The sequence below is a fragment of the Candoia aspera genome, chromosome 8 (assembly GCF_035149785.1).
Source record: "Candoia aspera isolate rCanAsp1 chromosome 8, rCanAsp1.hap2, whole genome shotgun sequence".
Classification (NCBI taxonomy): Eukaryota; Metazoa; Chordata; class Lepidosauria; order Squamata; family Boidae; genus Candoia; species Candoia aspera.
In genome coordinates, this window is record NC_086160.1 from 55,258,643 (window position 1) to 55,285,973 (window position 27,331).

The 27,331-nt window shown below is 36.0% G+C and overlaps 1 protein-coding gene across 1 annotated transcript; it reads right to left on the minus strand.

Moving 5' to 3' along the window:
• Nucleotides 1–993: 993 nt before the first annotated feature.
• SGMS2 (sphingomyelin synthase 2) lies at nt 994–27,331 on the minus strand. The gene is made up of 6 exons (XM_063310825.1): nt 26,163–27,331; nt 20,168–20,823; nt 15,340–15,457; nt 13,775–13,928; nt 9,202–9,368; nt 994–7,127 (listed from the first exon to the last, which is right to left on the minus strand). Exons 2-6 carry the CDS (start codon nt 20,620–20,622, stop codon nt 6,924–6,926), a joined length of 1,098 nt encoding a protein of 365 aa, XP_063166895.1. The 5' UTR covers nt 20,623–20,823; nt 26,163–27,331; the 3' UTR covers nt 994–6,923.

Below are 27,331 nucleotides of genomic sequence, written 5' to 3' on the forward strand. Positions count from 1 at the left end.
TTTTCCTAAAAGATCGTGAAAACTTTATTCTAGTACTGATAATTTTCTTTGAAATGCTGCAACCTGAAATGCCAAGACTTTTTGATTTGGAACACTTGAGAATGTTAAGGTACATAAGTTACATATATAATGTAGACAAGAATTCTTGGATTAAATATAAAATGAAATGGCCTTTCCATTTGAAGGCTCCTTTTTTATAATATGTTTTATGTTATAATTGATTGTAATGTAATAGTGCATCAATTGTTTTACTCCATGTCTGTACTGCACATAGTAAATAAAACTACTACTACAATATTCAATCAATAGTTTTAAAGAAACTAATCGCCGGTGTTTCATAAATGGCAACTTATTCATAATTTGAGTCAGTAAACCTGATCGTGCATCATAGTTCCTAATTCTTAGAGACTGTACCTTTCATTCAAACATTTTTTAAAAACAGTATTAAGAATATATTCATTTCCAAATATTTTTCTTGTGCAGTATAGATATAGCGCTGTAAAATAAATACTTCAGTAATTCGTTGTGACTGTTTCCGTCAACCTTTTCAGAAAGATTATACCAGTTTTTCTCAAGCAAGTCATGTGCCCTTTCTTTAGGATACTTTAGACAAATTAAGAAGCTTGCAGTCCTTCAAATTTTCTTGGACACCAGCTTCCTTTAATCTCCCTCAGTCTATAGCAAACCCTGCCATTGTCTTTCCAATTCTCGGATCCTCAGTTTGCACTTTCTAACTAACCTGTTTTGAAGTTACTGTGGAGTTCATAAAGCACCAACTCTATATAAGCACAAAGATGCAGGAAAAAAATTAATACAGGATTTTGATCATGAGGACTAGCACCTAATGCTTTTATAAACATAAATATGAAATTCAGTATTTTTACTGGGAAACAAATTTGGTAACACAAACAAATACCTCAAATGGCTCTTGGCAGTATACATCAAAGTATGTCTAAAGTCCTTTATATAGCTAGGAACACTGTCTTTAAAAACAAAAACAAACATTTCAGCACATTTTCTAAACTCTGGATTGATGTAAAAATGAAAAGTTTATAGCACCTTCCAAGTACAGTTAAAATTGTATCATTTGCTTGTCATAAAGTGATTTTTAAAAATCTCACCTATGAAGACCAAGCTATCAAGGCAGAATTTACACAATGCTTCATCTAAGTGTGTTTGTGTAAGTATGTACACATTTCCAGTGAAAGGATGGCAGCTCTCCAGGATCTCAAGCAGAAGTCAGTCTTGCTCAGAACCAAAATTGCTGGGGATTGAATCTAAGGGAATATTTTACTAGAGTTACAGCAATCCTTTTCTTTCTATACAGGTGTCTCTGTTCAAATTAGGCTCTAGGAATTTTCTATTGCATATATGATGCCAAAGATTCCCCTTTTTAAAAAAGAACAAAGCAGCTGCTGAGAGGGATTTAACATCTGCTGCCCAGTGCTATTGTTGAGATCATTGTTCCTAAACACTGGGGAACCCTGGGTCTTTAAAAGGATTATCCAGGTAACTACTACCGCTTCACTGGGAGTCGGCGGCATATAAATAATAATAATTATTCCTCCATTCTATGTATTCTCAAGGCTATTCAGAACAAAACAAACGATACCAGCAAATCATTTACTCAGAATGTCATTTAATGTAGGTCTCATCACTCTTCTCAGACTACATCTATATTACTGTTTTTGGAGAACATAGAAAATTTAACTAGCATTCAACCAATGAAACTGATTGTGTACAAAAGATCTTCTTTGCTTATACGAACCATGTACTTGGTTTGTGGGCTATGTTTATTTTGAGTGTGGATTCCACCCACTTAAAGTAATTGTTTAAGCAGACCATGGATCGTGAGTCTGCAGATCCCATCCAATCACTAGTTATAATCCCTGCTATTTTCTCCTTGTTAGTGTGTTTACATAGCCCAGGCTTATGGGTAAGCTTGCTAACAAATACAATTGTTGTAATCACATAATGTGTTGTGTCTCCCAAATAAGCCATTCTATTATTTAACATGATGGCATGGTTCTTGTAACATGCTAAGATCATGGCTGCATTTCCTACAGCATGCTAAGCCACAATTGCCCACCCAATTTTAGTCAAATGTAGAGTGGATGTACAAATTCAGTTTATGTGTACATTATATATTTCTGCCTCCTGAGAAACTCAAAAGACTCATAAAAATCAGGAGTAGCAATGGCAATACTGCTACTAAATAAATAAAATCCTTTTAAATGCAAAACCCCATTCTTTCTCATATACAGTAACTTTTTTGAGTCCTTGAGACTACATCAGAGAATATATTAATTAAAACTGAAAGATACTGAATAGTAGAACAGTGCTTTCCACAGAGATCCTATAGTTTATATATCTGGGATTAGTATTTAACATATCCAAGACATTTACTGCAAGCTACCTGTTAGCTACAGGGTTACTAAGGGTGGGAGGAAGAGCAGTAAACATAAATACACCCATACATACAACTGTAGAAACAACTATGGCTTCTATTAAAATCTTTAATAGCATGTGTGTGTGCAAAGACAAGCTCACTTAAGCCCATTCAAATCAGCAGGCTTAACCTTGCTTAATATACTGAACTGGGTTGTATGTCATTCTTCCTGCATTTAGGTTGCTATGATCACCTGAAAGCACCTAAAACAGTACTATTTCAAAAATGCTGTCAGCAGCACTTCATTAGGATCACAAATATTTAAAAACATACCTGACAAAACCCCCAAACATGCCCAACATAAACTGCAGTTATACTGATAGCTGACAAGTGGACACTTGTTTGTTTAAAGCAGTGTTTCTCAACCTTGGCGAGTTTAAGATGGGTGGACTTCAACTCCCAGAATTCTCCAGCCAGCCATGCTGGGTAGGGAATTCTGGGAGTTGAAGTCCACTCATCTTAAACTTGCCAAGGTTGAGAAACACTACTTTAAAGAATAATCTCAAAAAGGTTCATACAACTAAGTAGAAACTACTAAAAGTATGAACTGCATCAGAATAAGAATTTTAAATGTGCCAAGTTCCTTTTACTTTTTGCATATATATCACTATCCTACTAAATTAGTTCTGGATTCAAGCACATTTTTTAATATTTTCAAACTCCTTTTTAGCTGTGTTTTAAGATCTGCCTTTGCTTTGATTTCCAAACATTGTTTTTTAGTGTAGACCAGCCTAAATTACCAATATTTTACACTTCAACTCATTGGGTATGTATTAAGATCCTCATTAAACTGTCTTGTCCTCCTGTGTGTATTTCTGCTATGATTAGTCACTTTCAAAACTTTCCTGAAGATGTGTAATGCATGACAGGAAACAGCAGAGATCAGGCCTTTACAACTTGTGATCTTTTGGCTGAGGACACCAACTAGGTTATCCTTTCTTTTGTAAATACAGAAAGGTAGTTAAAAAGGGCTGTCTAGGGAAGCACAGTATAAATAATTGTATAATAAATAGGAAGCTCATTCAGAAACTGAAGCACATACACAAACACACACAATTATTTACACACACACACACACACACACACACAGTTCTTATAATTATTTTTTACCATTTGTCAAATGGTTAAAGCTTAAAATCCTTTTCTTCAGGCACAGTAATTGTTTTCTAGAGTATTAATTGGCAACATGGTGCAAACCAGCACAGTTAATAGTTTATTATTTACAAACAGTTCAGATAACTATAATAATCTGAAACATCTGAAGAGCCCCAGGTTGTTTATCCCATTCTATACATTCCTTCACTAGTAGCTACTTCTGAACTTTTTTGGGGAGTGGCTATCTAAGCAGATGAATGGATTTATCCTGAAATTTAGCAATTTGTGTGCTACAGAGGAAGAATGGAAACTAAGAGAGCTCAAACTGTCTTATTCTTAAATTTCCTATTCTTATTTCTTAAAGGTATCTTTAAGTGGATTCTTTTTCCTCTTTATATATTTTCTGGAGTACAGTACTGTATTAACCTTAAAGACTAGATTTTCCCCTATTTTACCTTTAAAATGGTAGTATTGTCTTAGATTCACTGAAATATAATGAATATGTTGTTTTTTTTAATTAATGCTATGTAGCATTTTGTATTTAAAATATTTGTATTGTGCACAACATGCACAAGAAAAAGCTGTTTGGCTTAAGGTATTGATGAAAACTGCTACATGACTTTTTTTCCCCTTCAAAACCATTACATAGCCCTGTTTTTTGTATCTAATTATCTTTTTAAACTGGGGATTTCCTTAAATTCAAGATTGTTTCCTTTAGGGTTAAATACAGTATATCATTTCAATATCAGAACTTTGGGCTTTATTACTGAGAACAGATTAGAGAAAGCCAAATACGTAAACATGCTTTATGTTCTCTAGATTGTTTTCAGCAGTAATTTAAACTTTTGTTAGACATAAATAAGAATGAGCTTTCTCTGGACCATTCTTTGACTGCCATATAGCAAGACAAAAGTGCATGATTGGGGGTTCCCGATCCGTTTCGCCAATAGGAACATTTGGAATTTTGACAGTGTATCATGAGAACAATGGCTGTGATGGGGGAGGCTGATAGTCATAAAAATGACTGTCAAGAAACGGAATGAATAATCACAAAACAATAAGTGCATGTGCCATAAGTATCCTGAGAGCAAGGGATTACAGTATATTGGTTCCAGTGAAGAAAATCAACCCATAAAAATAAGGCATTTGGCTTGAAGGTCATACATCACTATCATCTATGATCAGGTTACATTGTTATACCAGAATTTGTGATCTTCTGAAAATTAGAATTAACTCTATATGATCTTGTAGGATGATAGCTTGTTAGTCTATGGTAACAAAAGTTCAGTAGGAATCTGGTAGCACCTTTTCTGGTTAAGAAATTTTAGTGAAAAGCAAAAGCTTTCAGAAAATTCCCAGCAGACTCCATCTGTTTTTTTTTTTTTTACTTTGATATTAGCTTTTTTTTAAAGTCAATCAACTTTTCTAATTTATTTTATTTAACTTTAAAATTTAAAAGTTATACTAATTAAAGCAAATTTGAAGTGATTTTTCTGAATATTGCTTTTACTGATGCATTATAAAAGCATGTTATAATATGGAAAAATACAATCTATTTAACTGCTACGTGTTGTAATCCTAATAGCACTGTTTGTTTTTTGAACAAAACTGAACAAAAGTAGTGGGCCATGTAATTTTTTGTGTGCATGAGCTTACTAAAAGGGTGTTCCCACATGCTAAGTTTATATTATAGAGAGACATTTTGTTCAAACAAACAAAAGATTGAAAAAAAAAGGAGGTATCTGATTGGCCATGTGACCATTTAATAATAAATAGTGTTAGGTAATAGTGAAACAAAAAAAATGCACTGGAAAAACCTTAGCATAACAACTCAAATGCCAAGGGAAAGCAAAAGTGATGTTCATCAGTAAATGCATCATATCCACCTCAATGTTTTGGTGAATGCACTTTAAAAAAAAACACTGAAAAATTCTCTTCAAGAGACCATTTACAAGACACTAAAGCCAGAAAGTAAGAATTGTTTTTCTTCTTGATCTTAAATGCTTACTTTATTATTTGTTAATGCATTGTATTGTATAGCCATATGCATATGTATTTCAGTAACCATCACAACAGAATATTGACAATCCTACTGCTACTTTGCACAGAAGGCATTTTAATCCAGAAGAGGCTTTCATTAGCAGAATGACAACTGTTGGTTTCCCCTTCTCCTTGAAGACTTCTGTACCACTCCCAAGCTGTTCTGAAGGAGAATTTAATGAACTGGATTAAATTTGGGGAAAAGACAAAACATTTCAGAAGGGAAGCACCAAAATCATTCCTTTTCCTTTTCTGGTAACGGGAGCCTTAAAGGGGCTCTTGTCAACAGATGGATACAGACTGGATAGAACCCATTCAAAATTATGAGATGACTTTTGAGTGCTGAAAATGTTCATTAGACCACTAGCTTTATCAAGTGATGTACTTGTCTTTCCAATTGGTGTCTGAAGGATGGTCAATATCCACTGTGATTGCAGAGCCTCCATATAATTCATATATTGCGCATTAACTGTGTAAACTGAAAAAATGTGTCCAGTACATCTGCCACAAAGTCATGCAGACTAACTGACCAGCAGAAAATAATTATCTTGACATATATATATATATATATTAACAATAAATTAGTTTACCTGTTGTAGGACATTGATGACATTAGTAGACATTATTTCTAACTTACAGTATCATCAGGTAAAATAGGTTTTATTTTCATATATAAAATTACCACATTAAAAAAAATGTAAAAGTCAACAGAGAATAGCATACTGTATGGACATAGTGGTGGCATTATGGGGTCATAATATAATTCATTCCCATAAAAGAATATAAAAGATCAAGTTCAGTTCTGGTTTTACCAGTTATATATAACAGGCCTTACGTTCACCAATAGGAATAACATCACCTCTGCCTGCCAATTTCTGTTACTCAGCTTGAGAGACCAGTATTACGCCTTTTACCATTTTTTTTTCTTTTGCTCATCAAACTCCAGAAATCTGAAGCTGATATTTTGTTTCGGTGCTTCTGTGGGTGAATGATATTTAACAGATGGTGTGATGTGTACTTTGGCACCTCTTAATCTCATTAAGAAGCCAACATCCTGGCTCCTCTTCTCCTCAGGAAGTACTATATTGGCACTGGAGTGTCATTGAGTGCCAGTGTCTACTAATTCTGAAGAGTGGGATGAAACTGTACACTTTGACTAGATAAAATATCAAGGGATAGCTATTATTTTCTATTGCCTACAAATGTCTTCTCAGATCAACTGCACAGAGTCTGCTCCACTTCTTCAATAAACAATCTAGTCATCTTGAGAGCTTTGGTTATAGCATAAATGTTTCGGTAAAAAAGAAAAATAATATTCATGTTTTTGCCTTCATCTTCTTCAGGTGGATTTTTCATTGTCCTCTCCCATTTTGTGCACACGGGAATATTTTTTGCACGAAGACTTGAAACAACCGGGAGGCCATGTTACTGGCCATGAGAAACAGCATGGAACTGAGCCTTGTACATTCTTCTCAGAGAAGCTGAATATTGGATACCACCATGCTCGAGACAGAAAATTAGTCTGTGATGATATTTTCAAGTTCTGTATTAAGAAAATAAATATATATATATACACACACACACATTAAAATCATGTTTAGATTGCATTAAAAAAGGTTATAGTCACCAGAAATATTCTTTTCCTTAAACAGAAAGCACTGTCACTGCATCATCTGTTTGGTTAGAGATTGGTTAACAGAATGAACTACTGCAAATGTATTCTTTCCTCACCTGGTATTGCATTTTTGTATAGAACTTTAAGGTCTAACTTTAGTGGAAAAGGAATATTTAGCACTATTTGTATTGCTGCTTTCCTGTGAAGAGCTCAAATACATGATGCTCAGGATACATGATGCTGCATCACTGCATCCAGGCTTAGTCTAGACTTGCTTAATTTCATATATGTGGCTCCTTCTAATTACTTTATGCACATTAGTATTACTTACTGAATATGGTGTGACATATTTTGCAGTATTTTTAAGCAGCATTCCATATATACACTAAGGATACCTCTCTACTCACTTTTAATTAAGTTATATTTGCATAGCAAAATCTGGTAGATTTTGAAAATGTTCATCAGAAAATAGTACATAAATATTTATTAATATTATAGTTTGTCATATAATCTAATTCCATAAAAATGCACACCCAGGAGATTGTTTCTCATTAAAAAATAATTCAGAAAGCAATTCAAACTCTATATGCAAAAATCTAAGTCAAAACTATAAGTTCCCTTTGAATTCTGGATCATATACAGCAAGATTTCTCGACCAGGGTTCTGTGGATACTAGGGTTCCATGAGAAATCACTAGGGGTTCCCTGGGAGATCATGATTTATTTAAAAAAATATTTCAAATTTGGGCAACTTTACATCAAAGAGGTAAGTTTAATTCTTTATTTTTAGTTTAAGAACACTGTTAATGCATATATACAGGCCTACACATGAAACAAATATAATAATTTTGTAACTTCTGGCCAATATTGGAGCCTGAATGTGCAGGGGTTCCCCAACGCCTGAAAAATGTTTCATGGTTCCTCCAGGGTCAAAAGGTTGAGAAACACTGATATACAGTATACAGTCTGGAGCTAACTCAACAGAAAGTTAATTGCAAATGTGAATCTCTGGACTCTCAGCTCCTGCTCAAGGAACAGGTGGCAGCTGTGGCTAGGAGGACCTTTACACAGCTTCAAGTTGTGTGTCAGTTGTGCCCATTCCTGGACCAGTGGGCTCTGCTCATGGTCACTCGTGCCCTCATGATCTCCAGAGAGATCACACGGAGCTGCCCTTGAAGAGCATTCGGAAGCTTCAGCTGCTGCAGAATGCAGCAGTGCGGGCAGTTAATGTTACCAGGTTTTTTGGCATATGTAACACCACTGCTCTGCGAACTACACTGGCTTCCAGTGTGCTTCCAGGTGCAATTCAAGGTGCTGATAGTTACCTTTAAAGCACTTCATGGCTTGGGACCAGGCTACTTACAGGATCATCTCTCCCCAATTGCTTCTACCTATCCCATCTGGTCCAGCATGCTCCAAATGCTGTCAGCTAAAGAATGTTGGGTGGTGGAGCCCAGGAGGAAGGCCTTTTCTGCTGTAGTGCCTGCTCTGGGGAAATCATTCCACCTGAGATTAGGTTAGCCCTGACCCTGCTGGCCTTTTGTAAGGCCCTAAAAACTTGGTTTTGTGCCCAGGCATGGGACCCAGAGTGTGAAAGACCCCATCTCTTAGCTTTGTGGATGGTTATTGATGAAGCTCGGCTGCTATGTTTTTATATCATGTATTTTATGGTTTTTATTGTAAGCCATCCCAAGTCACGTATGTGAAATGGGTGGCTATATAAATCAATCAATCAATCAATCAATCAATCAAACAAATAATATATAATATAAAACAAGACAGAAATAAATAATTTTAAATTGCAATGACAGATAACATAATAGAACAACATGGTTCTAGTCTCTTGTCCAAAACCACAAATTTTCACAAGGGACAACAGAACATGGCCAGGTTATGGCCTAAATTCAAGGATTAAAAATACTGGTCTTCCCTGCATTTTGAAGAACAATATTACTGTTCTCAAACCCAACATTAATTTTAAAGCTGGCATGGCTGCTGCTTACCTTTTCATTAGCCATTGCGTGATACCACCAGAAGAGTCTTGTTGTGATAAAATAAGCAATGACAACATCTACAGTGTAATGCTCATGTCCCACCAGGATACAAATTACACCAATAACAGTCATACACCAGCAAATCAAGTGATACCACCAAAAGTGACGAGGTGAATCTGTCCAAAAAGAAATCATATAAAACATGGGAAACCATACTCTATTCTGAGCACTACAGTTCAAAATTACAGTTATATTCAAGAATCTTGAAGGAGCTTGCAGAGATTAGCTTGGATCCTCTTTCTGTTGTTTCTGAGAAATCAGAGAGAACAGGGATATGCCAGGAAATTGGAGAAGGGCAAATGATGTTGCTATCTTCAAGACTGGCAAAAAGGAGACCCAAGTAATTACAGACACAACAGCTTAACATATATACTGGGTAAAACTCTGAAACAGGTTATTAAGCAGAAAGTTGGGGAGAATTTAAAAAAGAATGCATTGTTTGGCAGCAGCTAGTATGAGTTTATCAAGAAGAACATGCTAAAACAACTTGATTTCCTTTTTTGGTAGTATGACCAGTTTAGCTATCGGTGGAACAGCAGTGGATATAGTGTACATGATTTCAGGAATGTAATCAACAAAGCCTTCCATGAGAGTCTAGTAGAGATAACAATGGACTATGTTATCACTAGATAGATACAGCACTGGTTGAACAAACATACCTAACAAATGTACGTGAGTGGGTCAGTGTCAATTGGTTCACTGCAGAGTTTTGTGCTGTTCAGAACAGATTACTGGATGATAATCTATTTCTAGATGACTCAAAGACAGGAAGATAAAAAGCCAGTTTGGTCTAGTGAGCCAGTTTGGTCTAGTGGTTAAGGCAGCAGGCTAGAAACCAGGAGTCTGTGAGTTCTACTCCCACCTTAGGCATGAAAGCTGGCTGGGTGACTTTGGGCCAGTCACTCCTTCTCAGCCCAACTCACCTCACTGAGTTGTTGTTGCGGGAGAATAGGAGGAGGGAGGAGTATTAGGTATGTTCGCTGCCTTATTTATAAAAAAAAATAAAGGCCGGATAGAAAATAAATAAATAAAAAACACCTTAAAGAACAGTATCAAGATTCAGGAGTATGAGAATCTGGAACAATAGGAAGAAAACAGCAAGATGAATTTCAAGAGGGAGAAATTCAAAGTCCTGTAGCTGGGTAGGAAAAAACAAAGGCATGAGCCTAGGATGGAAATAACCATTTTGAGCAGCGGTATACATGAAAAGGATCTAGGTGGATCACATGCTGACCATGAGTCAATAGTGTGATATAATTTCAAAAAAAAAAGTGGTTGGGAGAAATGGAATCCTAGGCTATATCATTAGAAGTATGGTATCAAGCTCACAAGAAGTCATTGTTCTCTCTATTCTGTATTGGTCAGACTGCATTGAGAATATTATATCCAGCTCTGGACACCACATTTTAGGGAGGACATTGACAAACTGGAACATGACCAAAGAACAGTTAAGATGATGAGGAGCCTGGGATAAAAAAACATACGATTAGAAGCTAGGCATATGTTCAACCTAGAGAACAGAAGACTGGGGAAACATGGTAGCTGTCTTCAAATATATAAAAAGGCTGTTAATACAGATGAAGGGAAATAATTCTTCAGAGTTGTTCTATAAAACAATAAGAAACAATGTGTTTAAAACATAAGGAAGTAGATTTTGGTTGGATATAAAAAGGAATTCCTAATGGTAAAAGCTGTTCAACACTGGAACAGACCACCATGAGAGATGGTGGACTCTCCTTTGCTGGAGGTGTTTAAATACAGGCTGGGTGGCCATCTCTCAGGGATGCTATAGGAGTGGATTTATGCACTGGGCAGAATTTTGGACTAGATGTTCTTCAAGGTCCTTTCAAATCCTTAAAATCTATGATTCTATCATTCCGGAGTGGTAGTTAGAGATAACGGCCCAACATATTTTGAGGGCACTAGGTTGAGAAAGGCTGTGTTAGATGGAGCAGCTTCCTTTATGTACTGTCATTTTTAAAAAAATACAGATTAGCAATCCATCTCTAAAAGGTCATCACCTAGTCTGCTAGTTGACAGAAATAATTTACTAACCATAATTCTCTCCTTCACTTGCCAGAGACTCCCTTTACTCCTGTATAGTACTTGAAACATCAATCTTTTTTAAAAAATGGGGGAGGGGGTAGATTAAAAAAAAGGAATGTTACAGAACACCTCCCTCTTATTTTAAGATCTCCAGATCATGTATTAAAACTGCAATATAACAATTTGACACTCACACACAAAAAAATAAAAAAATGTATTCACTGTATCAATCAATTCATCCACAGGATAAATGCTAGTATTATACTATTATCGTTCTTCCACAATCCAAGCTGATATATTAAGACCTACCCCCCTTAACATGGTAGCACCCAAAAATGAGCATATTTGGGGAAGAAATATAGCAATGTTTGACCAGATAATCATTTATTTCCTTTATCTTTTACAGTGATAACTGCATCAGTGTTACTTTATTTCATCCAGTTTAAGCAATTTACTAAAAAAAAACCACTGCACTACTGTGTTTTATTGCTTATTCAAAAAATAAATGGCAAGAGTATGATGGTGGAAGGAAGCATATACAGCCATCTCTGAATATGGAATTAATATATTGATAAACAGGGCTGAGAACACAGAAAATATCCATTATACTGGCAAAATGCCTCCTCAGAAAGATAAGTGAAGCATCTTGCACAAGGCTTCAGAAATAATACAGTACTTACTGTACCTTCAAATTACAATTCCAATCATTACACACAAATAAGAAATTAGTAGATAATCTCCAGATTCACTGTTCATTTTATTGAAAAGTAGCAGTGTTTCACTGAGAAACAGTTCTACGTTACATAATAGCAGCTTATATGTCTATGTCGCGCAACTTATTATTATTGCAAAGGTTGTACCAGCCATTTTCTCAGCAGATAAACAGAATTTCTGTATGTGAGTATGAAAACAAACACACACATGTACTTTGGACCCCACTTTAGAATTCTGGATAGTAGAACTATTTTGTATCATCATCTTGCTTAGTTCCTGAGTGGTACCCTAAAAAAAATCTATATAGCTATGTGCTTTTTATTTAAGGATTTAAACATACTTTGATGAAATTTGATGATTTAGTGGCTTGAGACCATAGGATGATGTGTTAAAACAGGTGAAGAACGAGATTTGGTCCAGCGGCCAGATTCAGTCCCATACCTGATCTGACAGGCAAAATAATATTAGGACATACGGTTTAACTGACATAATAGGAACATTCTCTATGTTCTTTTAACAATAAAGTATGCTTTCCTCATCAAATAAAACACTTGTCTGATACTCTCAGGGCCCAACTGATACCCTTACAATTGGTGAATACGCAGTGTAACTCCTGAACAAGCTCACCATCTTAGACTCCATCCTGTTTCCCCTTTATAACTGTGAAAGTCAGAATATGGGTAAAGTAGAGCTGGTACTGCACTGGTATTTTAAAAGGAAATGAATGTGATAGAGCTCTTTATCATCTTCTCATGAATATTAGCCACATACAATTTCGTCTGTTGGTTTCTTTGCTCTACTAACATTTAAACTGAATACAGTTGTTCAGCCATAAACCATCCCGGATTCAAATTAATGTCTTTTGAAGAAATAAATATTACTCATATTTATGGTAACCTACAGAGAACAGATGAGACTATGTTAATGAAGAGATTTTGATTGTTGTGGTTTATAAAATCCCCAATTTTTAGACATGCCACTGTTCTCTAGCCTTGCTATCAACCATATAGTCATGATGCAGTTGCTACAATTTTTGATGAAGGGCAGGGAGACTTATTACTGAACGACTGCAGAAATTCTGGCCTGTCACTTTATTTTCCTTGAGAATGAAGTAGGAAAGGACTATGTGATCCAGCCCAACATCTTTGAAGGTGGCTTATGTGATAATCAGTCTGGCAGGTTCTAAGCTGGAACCCTGTTTTGTGCCTAGAGCACTACAGTGCTACTTGGGGGACCAACACTAAAACAAAGGGTAATAACTTTGGAAAAGTAAGAAATGCTAAAAAGCAATTCATTTGGCAATCTGTAGCACTACAATTCTGAGATTTTTCTCTTTTTAGTTTTCTAAGTTGAATAGGCAATTGAATTTATTGCTTCTAAGGATAGTAAATTTGAAAAATAATAATAATGTGCTTGTGCAGGTCAGATTTCAACTTTAAAAGATTATCATTTCCTGCTCAAAGGAGGTGCTAATTCCCCAGTCCCAGGCAGACTCTGTCCATCTACCTACCCATGCAATGGAAATACATCCTTCCATGCTGTGCATGCAGCATATGAAAACAATTATCCCATGCCCCAATGCCAGCACAACATGCATTTTCTTCCCTTTCAACATTCCAAAATCAAAAGAAGTACTTATCTGTACACATCCATATAAGACATGATTGTGTATATTGAATGTTAAAACTGGCATTAAACATTACTGGGAAAATATTTTTAGTTTTGCAAAAAAAAAAAAAAAAAGCAAATACTGGAGACTTACATTCCTTGATAAATAGGTAAACGAGTGTTAGTGATAGAGTGTGTCCACTGAATAGGAAATCTCCACATAAGATACGTGAGCTTGCTATAGACAGACCACCTCTGGAAATTAGTTGCAGAATCCGCTGAACTTTAGCTTGAGAATCACCATTTAGCTAGAATTAAGTAAAAAAGAGAAAAAAATCCTATAAATTAAAGGGTACAGAAACTGTACTGGTCACATTTATGGATGATCCTTGGAGAGGCTGGTATTGGGGGACAGCAACCCTTCTGGTCCTCCATGATCTCTCAAAGGCTTTCAATACCATTGACCATGGCAGCCTTTTGGACCATCCTATCTCTGGCAGACTGGAATAGGGGGGCACTGTCTAGCAGTGATTCTTTACCTTCCTAAAGGGGTGATTCTAGATGGCTGGGTAGGTAAATCTACCCGAAGACCTCTACTTTGTGGAGTGCCTCAGGATTCTCTTTTCTCTCCATTTATCTTTAATAGTTACATAAAACTGCTGAGGGAGGCCATCAGTTGACATGAGGCTTGGTATCATTAGTAGGATGGTAATATCCAGTAATACATCTCAGTCCTGGGATGAATCAGCAGTGTAGAAGTGCTGACCTGGATGTGCTGTCAGGGGAGGAACAAACTCAGATTGAATCCTTCCAAAATAGAGTGACTTTGAATTTATCAGCCTAATGATCCCAGAGAAATACCATATTTCACTCTGAATTGAGTTGTATTCCCCTGTTAGAAGTGGTTCATAATCTGGTGGTCCTCTTAACTCATAGTTTCTACTCATTAAGCAGGTGGCAGCTGTGGTTAGGAGACCTTTTGTATAGCTGCATCTTGTGCATCAATTGTGGCCACTGCTGGATCAAGAGGCGCTGCTCATAGTCACTCATGGCCTAGTCACTTCCTATTTGAAATACTGTAATGAGCTGCTCCTGAAGAATATTTGAAAGCTGCATCTGGTACAAAATATGGCAGTGATGGATTCTTCCTGATATACCCAAGTGACCCTGCTGCTTCAAGAACTGCACTGGTTGACAATTGGCTTTCAAGTGCAATTCAAAGTGGTGGTTGTCACCTTTAAGGCTCTACATGACTCTGGACCTAGTTATCTAAGACTGCCTTCTCCTATATTCATTCATCAGTCTGACCAGACTGAATAGGGTCAACTCCCTCCTGGTTATTATTTTATGAGAGGGCCTTGGAAGCAGGCTATTTTGATAGCTCCCCCCCACCCCCACCCCCACTTTGAAACTTCCTCCTGGTGGAGATTCAGGGCACCCCTGTCCCTCCTGAGCTTTAGGAAAGCTGTCAAAATTTATCTGTTCCATCTAGCACAAGCAGAGGGGATGCTCTGATTAGAACTGGGATTTGTGAGCATGTGGCGTTTGTTTTCTCTGTTTTTCATATTTCTATTTTGCCATTTTAAAAAAATGTATATGGGGGGTGTTTGGTCTTTCTTGAAAGCCTTCAAGGTTGGGAGGCATACAAATAAAGTAAATAATATAATGATATCTATAAAACTATTAAAAACAACAGTAACAAAATGCTAATATATTTACCTTTGGAGCACACTGAAAATGTATTCCAGGTACAGGTAAAGTGGTGACATATATGGTAATGCACCGATAGAGGTACAAAGTTCCCAATATAAAAAAGAACCTTCGTCCTACTATTGATCTGAAATATATATACACACAGACATATTGAGGAAAGAATTCTTGAGGCATTATGCTATCAGTACATGTCTATGAAAAAAAAAGACTGTTACAATGGCAGTTACAGCACAGCAGAATAAAATTCATAAAAAATGTGAAGAACCACTGCCTGCTCCAGAGTTAAGTCTTGGTTATATTTCTTTCAGAAGAGTGGGAAAAAAATGTACCTTCCTTCTATACTTGGTTGGTTGCTGTGCAAACCATAACATTGACTTGTTTCGCACAGCACAACTCTTAGATATTACAGTGATATAAAATGACACCTGAGCATTTCATGGTAGAATTTTGGCTTGTCAAAAGTTAGCAGCATGCATGCTCAGCATTGGCTTAGTTTTTAAGTGATAAAAACATCTTTCAAACAGAAGAAAAACCTGCTACATTTTTGACGTTTTACTACTCTGCCTTGGTGATGTGCTCCTTGAATGGGGCACTTCATATCTCAGTGTTCTGATGTACCCTATCTCCCCAAAGTATTGAGATGGGAACAATCATTCACCTTGCTTTGACCAGTGGAACTTTTTTCCATATAAGCAACCCAATCTGACAGATGGAGTGAAGCAGGGAGGTCTTTTTACTTCATTGAAGCCCTTTAAAGACGTTCTTAAATCAAACTTTTGTTGAGGGAAAGCAATACTTTAAAGCTCCACACATTCCTGCTATTATTTATACAGAGGAAGAGTTCAGGCAACCAGTGGAAAATTATTTTGGTTCCTATTCAACTATCACTGGCGCAGGCTTCATCATCTCTTCTTCCATGTGGCTCTAATCACTGAACCGTTCTTTTTATGAGGAATTTAATTTATATGAACTGTGACACAACCATGCATAAACTATTAATTATGTTCATTTTCTTTAAAATTAACATGCTACAACATGCTACAATGCTATTGAAATCTGTCCAGCGACAAGTTCTACTGCAGTCAGGAGTAGCCATACTTCAAGATGAATGTCCAACTGTACACACTGTAGCCTAAATCACCTTTGGTTAATTCAAAATCTGTACTTTCATAAGAAATCAATTTGCATCAACATTATTCCATATTCTATTATTAGTAGATATCTTAATGTGGACAGAGGACCTGTTTACAAAATATCAGACCACAATAATTCTTTATCATTAAACACTTATTTGCATACATATCTATCATGTTGTTCCATTTCAGGGTAAGCAAATTATGCAAAATGCAGAATGGGAGTAAGAAACAGCAAAGCAAAGAAATTATAGGCATGAGATATGAAAAGGAAAGCAAATATAGCTAAAACAAAACCATTCACTACATTAATCATACCTTTCTACTCTTGTAAACAATCCTTGTTTCCACCCTGTCCACACATTGCTTCACACATTCACTTTTTTTCTTTAAACTTCCCCATTCTTTATTTCTGATTACATCAACTCCAGCAAGCACAATTCTCTTGGTCTTCTCTTCCCCATCTGCTAGATCATCTGTTCCTCCTTCATATATTTGCTTGGAATTCAATCCCCATTCATTGTAAGACCAATCCACCACAAAGTACTCCTTTCAAATTGTTACTCATTTTTGTATTCCATTAAGCACTCATTCATTCTTGACCATCTCTCTTCTTGTTTTATCACATATACTTGTTCCCATAGCATTCAATTTACTTTTAAGTTGCTGTTGACATACCCAATTTAACACTGATATAACAAAGTGGGTTCTGTGTAGTCATTTTTGCCTCTTTTTTTGGGCAAATATTCATTTCTCACAACAGACCACAAATTATTTATTCCCTTTCTGCCAGCATTTCCACATCCTATCATTTCTCCATTCATTCTTTCATCTTACTTACTAAGGCAGACAAATTCATCTTTCTGCTCTAGTTTTTTTTTTGTTGCCATTTATGGGTAATTTATAATTGTTCATTGTATTTTCCCTGTCAAACATAATTACCTTAATCTTCAGTGCATTAATGTTTAGATCTATGTTCCTTGTTGCATCATACAATCTAACATTCATGGCAAATCATCTCAATTCACAGTTAACAATACAGCATCATCTGCATATGAAAGTACAAGCATGTCCATGTACCCAACCAACACATCTCTAATTACCATAAAAACATTTCTTATACACTTACACACAAGTAAACACAAATGGCATCACACATCTAATAAACATTCCATTTATTCACTGTATGATTCACTACTATAATATACTGCTGTTACGGTAATCAGCAATCAACTTTCACTCCATATTCATGCAAAACATCCAGTACTTCAAGCTTACTCGTATTATCATATGCATTCTCTACATCAACAAACCTATGATAAACTTTCTCACGTGTGTGTGTGTATACATCAATGAACAACTTGAGAGCAAAAATGTTGCTTGCGTATATAGTCCTGCCACAAAGTCAAATTTTGTTAATTGTCCCATCTTGTAACTTTCAATCAAAAAACGGAAAGCTTACTCTTGCTATCTTTCCCTTTGTATAGAGAGAACAGTAATGGCATTCTTCCAATCATCAAGCACAGATGCAGTTTTCATGTGTGAGAACTAACACAACCATTCCTTAAGCAAACCACACCCACACTTTAACATTGCTCCAGTTACAGCATCTGCGGCATTATTGAGAGTTAGACGGCATACAGGTTTAAATCATCATCATCATCATCATCATCATCATCATCATCTATACCTGCACCTTTGTCATTTTTCAACATACTCCCAAGCATTCCTTTTCGTCAAATGTTCTGGACACAAACTTTTATATAATTTGCCTCAATTCCACTCTTTAACATATCATTATTTTTCCCATACTGATCTATAAAATACTCTTAGCATTACCCCACTTCAGTTTCATCTGAAGTTATTTCATCACTTTTATTTTTCTCATTCTCATATTTTGCAGCAGTAGCCATTTTTTCATCCACAGCTGATTTCATTTTGTCATTCCACCAAGCATCTTTTTTCAGACAAGTTACAGAGGATCTTAGAGGAAACAGATTATCTGGACCTGTTTCAGTCAGGTTTCGGACCATGGGACAGTGTGGAAACAACGCTGGTTGTCCTTGTCAGTGACAAGGATATCATAGAGGTATGGACAGTGCTCTTTCTCCTGGGATTTTGAAAAGTCCTTTTGTTCTCAGGCCTGGAGTTAATATGTTTGTGAGGCCCCTGGTTTGTTTTGCTTTGTTTTGTTATTGTTATGATTGTATTAGGCCAGGCTGCCTGTGTTGTATATTTTAAACTGCTTTTACTGGGGTTTTTTTTTTGGTAAGCTGCCCTGAATCTATGGGAGTGGGCAGCTATAATAAATTTAAATAAATAAACAATTAACACCTACTACTACTGTAATTCTATATACAGTATTTCTGTAGCACTCTGTAACACAATTCTTTTAATCAGTTTCCATATCCTTTTTACTTATTTCTACATTATTTTAGAAAGAATTGACTCAACCTGTTCTTTTGATGGATTGTTCTATCTTCTAATACTTTTTATACACAATCTGCACTTTTTCTTCCTACAATGATTCTACTTTCATTCTTTTCTCTTTCACTTCTTGCCTTTCCAGATCTATTTCTTCCATTCCTGATATTACCAAAACACATTTTCCACATTCAGAATTTCCCATCACCCATGTATTCATTCCTTTCCCACATGTACAGTATGTATGAATAGTCTTATATCTAAACCACTTATTAAAAACAAAATATGCATTTCTCTAAGAAGGTAGTCACCAGTCACCATTCTCACTCATTCCTGGCTCTCCAAATGGCCTGATTACTTTATCTGTGTTCTCTTGTCTTGTTCCCTCTCATCCATTCATGTCATCCAGATAAATAATTTTCCCCCTAGGTTGCATTTATTTGGAATCTTGCACATTTTCTCCCAGACTCATGTTTCTTCCATTATCACTACAACCATCATCGACCTATAGATGTCTACTTTTATATGAACCCACAACAATATAGAGGATACCAGCTCATACTTTCTGACATACATTTAGCCATTTCATTCATTACTGAACTTATACCTTCAGATCCCTGCATGGATTCATCAATGCCACCCCTCAAGATAGATCATTTTCATTCAGATCTATGGAATCCTTCCTCTTTCTCTTAGTTTCACAGATCCACAATATATCCTTTTCTTTAATTTCATCTGTTAATTCATGACCGTTATAATTTATTTTTCTTACATTCCAAGGCAAAACTTGTCATATGCCATGATCATCATAAAGAGCTTCATAGATATTGACCCCCGCCACTCATCAGGGCTTCTGTCAATTAAGGCTTTATTTTATATATAGACTAGATTCCCAGACTTAGTTTGACAAATACAGTAGTGGTCAGTTTCAGTACATTCCATCCAGTATGCCACAGATACAAGCAAAGCCCAGTTTTACCCAAATCTACTAATCCTATTCTGGGCAAATTAGAATTCATAATCTACAAACTACCTAGCTAGTTAGCATACTCTTGACCACATCCCTCCAACTTGGAAGTATTTTCTATATATTGCCACTTGCTCAGGATGCAGATGCTTTGTTTCTATGATTGTATTACTGCAATTGCAAAAATCTTTGTTAACATCTCAAACCTACTGAATTCACAAGTTTACAGATCATTATATACAGTTCCTTTTAAACATCTATAGTTCTCAATTTCTATAATAAGAAAAATTAAAGCAAAAGAGCTACTTACTTGTATTTAAGAAACAGCCACTGGATTATCCATAATCCAACAAGGGTAATTCCAATTATTTCTGATACCAAAAAAGCCCATTCTATGCGATCAATATAATCAAAAAATTTATCTGGCAATGGAGGACTGAGCTCCTTGGGAGGCACCCTCTCATGTACCACTGTGATCATGACAGTTGTTAAAATTAAACTGAAGACAGCATATACAAAGGCAATGCCTGTTTTCCACCATTCTAAAGGAAATTTGTTTCTAGATTCAGTGGGCATGGAAATCTGTATATAGTCTGGATACCTTTTAGCACCTTTTCGCAAACCATTGGATAAACCCTTTGGTTTGTTGCTGCCATTCTTGCTTTCCTCACCAACAGTGAGAGTAGGTCGAGCATAACCTTTGGAAGTTTCACTAGTCGGGCCTTCCATATGTTCTTCGAGCTTTGCTATCTCTATGGTATCCATCAGGTTTAATATGTGTGACAGAATTAATGGATTGTAGTCTGATTTCCAAAAATATCTTGCACTTCCTTTTAAAAATCTGCCTCATCCACTTTCATCCACTTTTATTCTTTTAACAAAGCATCCAGAAACTGTAGGTCCCACTTTCAGTTACAGCTTTGATTCTTTGGTATATTTTTCTTTAAAGGATAATCAACACGCCATCTGAAATTAAATTTAACATACAACAATTAACATTTGTAAAAAAAAATCTGCATTCTTAGACATACTTGTATCCCTATATAGATCATATTATATTATAAAAAAGCGATATATAATAAAATATTAGTTGTTAAATTGTAATACAGGAAACTTAAGTTTATCCTTATTTATTCAGTCTTGTCATAGAAAAGTATGACATAATTAATTGCTAAGGGATGGGGAACAGCCAACCTTTCCTAATAAAGTAATAATCTGTTTTTATTGCACCTATAACCAATTATTGTTTTAATCATTAGCTGTCAACATATCAAGTAAGTCACTTATTATTATTTATGTGTGTTTAAAATGTATAAAGTCTCTTTATTCATAAGATGGTGCACATAAAACACAAACGATAAAATAAGAGTAATTCTGGCAAAGAAATCAATTAACTAAATTCCTGAATATGGTAAGTTGGTAAGCAGACCCTTAAATTGTACTGAGTAAATATAATCCTGTAATCGATGTGACATGGCTATATTTAGGTAAACCTAACGGAATTCTAGCTGCCATGAATTTCTAGTTTCAAGTTGAAACTTCTGCACTGTTTTCAAGGAGAGAACATCTAACGTGATCCAACCTGGAGAATGCCAGCAGTTGAACTACCATGATACTTTTTTTCTCTGTCTCAGAGAACTGTAGATAGTGCTCTAAGCTGATTTCAAATGATATTGCAGTAAAAAACACCCCAGACTAAATAGTTGCTCTTTCAGGGTAAAGTATAACCTCATCCATAATAACTAGAACATCTGTTTCAGAACTCAGCAACCACCTACCCACATTGCTTTCATTTGTTATAATTTAGCTTTGGTTTCTTAGCTTTCATACATTGGTATAGCAGTTCTATTACCTTGCCTAATTCAGATAATAGTAAGAAAAGGAACAGGGCATCATGAATTCAGTGATGATTCCTTGCTTCAATTAACAGTGTTCATAAAAGTTTAGACAAACTGGGTTGAATTCTCATTAGAGTTACATGCACAGATAAACCAAATAATATTTGATATGCTAAGCTAGAAAGTGGCTTGATTGTTCTTGATCTAGCATGTTGGTTTTTTGTAAACCATAATTTAGGGCTCAGTATTTGTGCAAATGCAGCCAACTGTGGCTTAGTCAATAAAGTACTGTATGGTTAAACTTTACCTTATTGTTTTGTGTGAACCCAGACAATATATGTGTTACAATGGAAGACAACTTGAACTCATCCTTTGGCCAAAAAAATATCAGTTGAGGGCAGAGGCTTTTTCCCCCTTCATCCCTGTCAGAAATACCAGTCAGTACTTCTATATTTTCTGCATTAGGGTTGAACAAACAGGGAAAAAACCCATCAGACAAAAGGACAAAAGTTACCAACTGCTAAAGTTTACCAAATGCTATTTGTTGTTAATGTAGCCTGTATGTGGTCTCAGACTCACAAGCCTCTTCCCCTTGAGAGATGGCTCATTGTCACATACTTAGTTAGATTATCCAGCCCCTCACTCTGCGAGATACAGAAAAGGTTTGTTCTTTAAAAAGACAGGGGAGAAGTCTATAAATTCGCATTCTCTCATGCAAATATAGTTTTTAAATTTTAGAATGTGATTTTAGAAATGATTAAACATGGCATAATGAATATTTACAAAAGAAAAATACTCCAATATATAAAAATATCCCCACTTAGACTTGCTTGAAGCATACTCTAGCCTTCATGCTCACTACAAGGAGGGGGTACCATGAACAACATGATAAAGCAAGCAGTCAAAGGAATATGCTCTGAATGTTCTAGTCACTGTGGTTTACAGTATTTAATCTGGCTCACATCTGTTTTCATACCAGTGTAAACAAAAGAATCTGCCAAAGGATATCAGAACTACAAAAATAAGGCAGTTAGTACACTAATTGTAAATCTATGTTAAAAATACTTTATCAAAGTAAAATTCAATAAAAGTCTGGATGGCACAGAATAGGCTGAAGCTGACCCCAAGTAAGAGAGAGTTGCTGTTTGTACATCAGTGCCAGAGTTAACCCTGCATGGGCAAGCACTACCCGCAAAGGAGCAAGATGACAATTTGGGGGTCCTTCTGGACTCATGGCTCCTGCTTGAACACAAATGGAGACTGGCTAGAAGGGCCTTTGCGTAGCTTCAGTTGGTGCATCAATTACAACCTTACCTAGTTTAGGAGAAACCAGCTACAGTAACTCACATTCTCATGACCAGGGGGTTGGACTACTGCAACGTGCTTTACATGGGACTTCCCTTAAAGACAACTTGGAAACTGCAACTAGTCTAGAATGCAGCAGCCTGCATGCTTACTGGCTCTTGGCATTGGGAACATATAACACCAATTCTGCAATCCCTGCTCTGGTTGCCAATTGGTTTCTGGGTAACTTAAGGTGCTGGGGTTGACTGATAAGCCACTCCGTGGCTTGGTATCTGGGACAGTCTGCTCCAACCAGAATCACCTTGACCCACTAGATCCAGTAGGAGTAGTCCCACACTTCTAGAAGGTAAGGAGAGGCCAAGGCTAGAAGGCATTGCTTTTCCATGGGAGTGCCAATGTTCTGGAATGCCTTCTTGATGGAGATCACGCTCATCCCCTCTGCTGGGTTTCAGAAAATGCTAAAAACGGAATGCTAAAAACAAGGGAGCATTCTCTTTATTTAAACATTGTGTCATCTTTTTACTTTTTCTTTGTTCTTTGATGTTATTTATTTTTATCATACCATAGATATTTTCACTTTTTTATATTATGTACTCTAAGATGTTGAGAGTCATCAGATTGTGATGGAGTATAAGTTGAAATAAATAAATATGAAAATGACCACTGTTACTATTAATTGGATTTGTTATGTCCTTATATTGTATGGTACAAAATGATTTTTGCAAGCCTCTTATATCTGTTGCCTTAATATACATAGCTAGCATTTTTTTTAAGATACTGAGGCATTTAAAAAAATGGAACGCAATTGCACTGTGCTTTTGCTTTGGCCATAGGCTATTTTAGGACAAATGACTGATCTCCAAGTAGAGCTTTTAAGACATTGGAGAATACAATCAGATCAAGGCAGAGAGAAGCCTTACCTCAAACCAAGCACTTTGCTTTGTACTATAATCTATAAACATTAGCCATAAAACATTGTTTCATTTTATAAGAGAAAAACAGTAAACTGATACACTAATGATTCATGTACACCATTATAAGTGAAGTACACACTCAAGAAACTTGGCATGGCAAACTGAGATTCTAAAGACTAGAAACAGGGAGGATTTCTTGTATGGTGTAGCTGCCTTTGTAATCCATGGCCTACTTTGACAGCCTATCCAGAAGTATATAGCGGTTGAGGGTATCTGAACTCAGACATGGATACACTGTACAAATCCATTACAGGTAGTCCTTGGTTAACAATAGCAAAGGTGACCAGAATTTCCATCTCTAAGCAACGAGGTCATAAAGCGCAACATCACGGGACCACACCACTTAGCAATGGCAGTTCTGGCACTTCCAGTTGCCGTTAAGCAAATTCCGCAACATTGTTAAGTGTGACATCTTGTGGTTGCCATTTGCGACCTGCTGCTGGCTTCCCCATTGATTTTGCTTGTGGCAAGCCAGCAGTAAAGGTTGAAAATGGTGAACACATGACTGTGGGACGCTGCAATGTCATAACTGTGAGTGGTCACCAAGCACTCAGATTGCAATCACATGACCACAGGGATGTTGCGATGGCTGCAACTACAAGGACAAGTCATAAGTACCACTTGTTCAGCATCATTGTAAGTTCAAACAGTTGCTGAATGAGTGGTTGTTAAACAAGGACCACCTGTACACTATTCCATTTTGAGGTAAGCAACCATATGCATTGCACGAAAAAGAAGACATGGTAATCCAAAGAAATTTGTGGTATGAGAATACAAAATATAGCTAATGCAGTTTACACCAACACATTCACTATACATGTCCATATTTTTGTATTCCTGCAAACCACTCTTGCTTCCATCACTCCATTTCAATATAAATGACAGGCAGCTGGTGACTTTGGGTCAGTCACTCTCTCTCAGCTTGCCTTGAGTTATATATATCAAAAAGGTGGGATAAATTATTAATTATTATTATTATTATTATTATTATTATTTCATTGCCATTTGTTCCATAAACTTCTCATCTCTTTTTGAGGGTGCTAACAACTTCATCCAACCACACTTTCTTTATCTTTCCCCTTCTCTCAATACATTCACTCTGTCTTCATATGCTTGTTTTGTAACTTGATCTTTATTCATTCTTTCTACATGACTAAACTACCACAATGTAGTTCCTTTGCACTGGATACTCACTTTGTATTCAATCAACATTTACTCAACACTACTCATTCTTGACCCCACCTCTTCTTGTTTTGCCAACACACTTTTTAAATATCTAATTTCCATTGGATTCAACTTTCATGTTTCTCCTGACTTATTCAGCTCTCATTTCCAAATAGAAAAACGGGCAACAGCAAACATACAGTCATTTTCACTTCTTTTGACAAATATTCTTTTGTCACATCAGACCAGATATTATTTACTATCTTTCTAGAAGCATTTACACACCTTACAATATCTTTATTTGTTTGTATTTAATATTTTAAAACAAACTACATAAATTCATCTACTTGTTCTGATTTATGTATCACACACAAACATATTATATAGGTTGCACACTAAACAAACCACATTTATATATTAACATTTGTTGCTATACTATTTATACCTTCTATTTCTCAACATAAAGCATTTATTACTCCTTTTTCATCAAATGATTCTTGGATGCTAACATATACAGCATATTTCAAATTCTTCCCTTTGACATTCCACTATTAGTCCCAAACACACTAAAATACTTATAGCATTTCCTCACTTCAGTTTCATCTGAAATTATTTCATCACTTTTATTTTTTAATTAATTTTACTCTGTTGGAGGTTCCTTGTTAGCCATCTTCATTCCATTCCAAAACATTTTTTAAAATTTTCCTCAAAATCACACTTCACTCTGCTTTCTCTGCTTCTTTTAATCTTAACTGATCCTTGCTGTCATTGGTTACTTTTTTCAACTTCTATCTGTCTATAAACCTGATATAGTATCTTTCTGTCATCTTCCTTTCTTGTGACCAGTGTGCCTTAAGCACAACCAAAGCTCAGTTTTACCCTAACCATGCTCATAGTATTGTACATAAGATAGGATCTCTACCTAGATACTACCTTTCAAGTCAATATATTGCCCTCTGAGTCCATCAACTAGGAAGTATAAATAGAAAGCATGTGCATTTCGCTAGGGTATGCATAGGCTTACCTGGACGCTAATTTCAAAAATGGTGCAGGTATTGTTCTGTTCCATGACAGTTATTTTATCTCCCAAACTTCTTAGCATCTACATGAAACCATTGAAAGAGACATTGAAAAAGATGGTTAGGGGATGCACTAATACAATATGCAGAAGTCACTCAGCTTTACCTTCTTTTCATTTAATATGAGTAGGCAACTAATGTTCTGTATCATTGCCTGGGCAGGATAATGAATTGCATGAAGACTAAAACATTAACAGAAGACAGCTTTACTATTTGTGATTCTTTTGTCTAGTAAAGTGATGTTTGTCCTCTTCTTCTGTACTCCTCCTAAAGGCATTCTTGTATCTAGTATAGTAACTAGAGACCCAAAAGAGTTTCTATTGCTCAAACTTCCTTCTGTCTGTACCAATGAATTAGCTAGGACAAACATCCCTGCAGCAGTTATAGATGTCCCAGTTATATACCGGCATACTGTGGAAGTGATCTGGGAACTTCAATTAAGTTAACTTCAATTAAGTTAAAAAGTCAGATGAATTGCCAGTTGGGATTGGTTGATATTTTATTTATTTATTTATTCGATATCCCGCCTTTATTATTTTTATAAATAACTCCAGGCGGTGAACATACCTAATACTCCTTCCTCCTCTTCTTTTCCCCATAACAACCCTGTGGGGTGAGTTGATATAGTTACATTGTGCTACTGCTTAGCCATCTGTACTGGTGTCAGTCTGTTTCTAGGCCCTATTCAAAATGCTAAACTTGATCTAGAAAGCCTTAAAAACTGAGGCCTACAGGAACTCCTCCTCTCATATTTCCTGAAGATCTTTACTTGATGCCCTTCTCCAGGACCCCTCAACTGATGAAGGCAATTGATGAGGCAAAGTGGCTAAGATACAAAAGGAAGGCCTTTTTCAGAGGTGGCATCCTGTCTGAATAAAGCTCTACCCAAAGAGCTTACCTGGTACCTACATTATTGTATTTTCAGTGCCAAAGAACTCTTTATTTTCTCAGGCATTTTAAGAATCATATTGGTGTTTTAAAATTTCAGTGTGTTATTGCTATTTTATTATTGTGATTTAATGCTATATTTGTCCCTTTACTGTTGCTGCTCCTGAACTTTCTTTTGCCTGTTATATTGTCCTCTTATGGTTTTAATGTTTTTACCCTGGTTTAT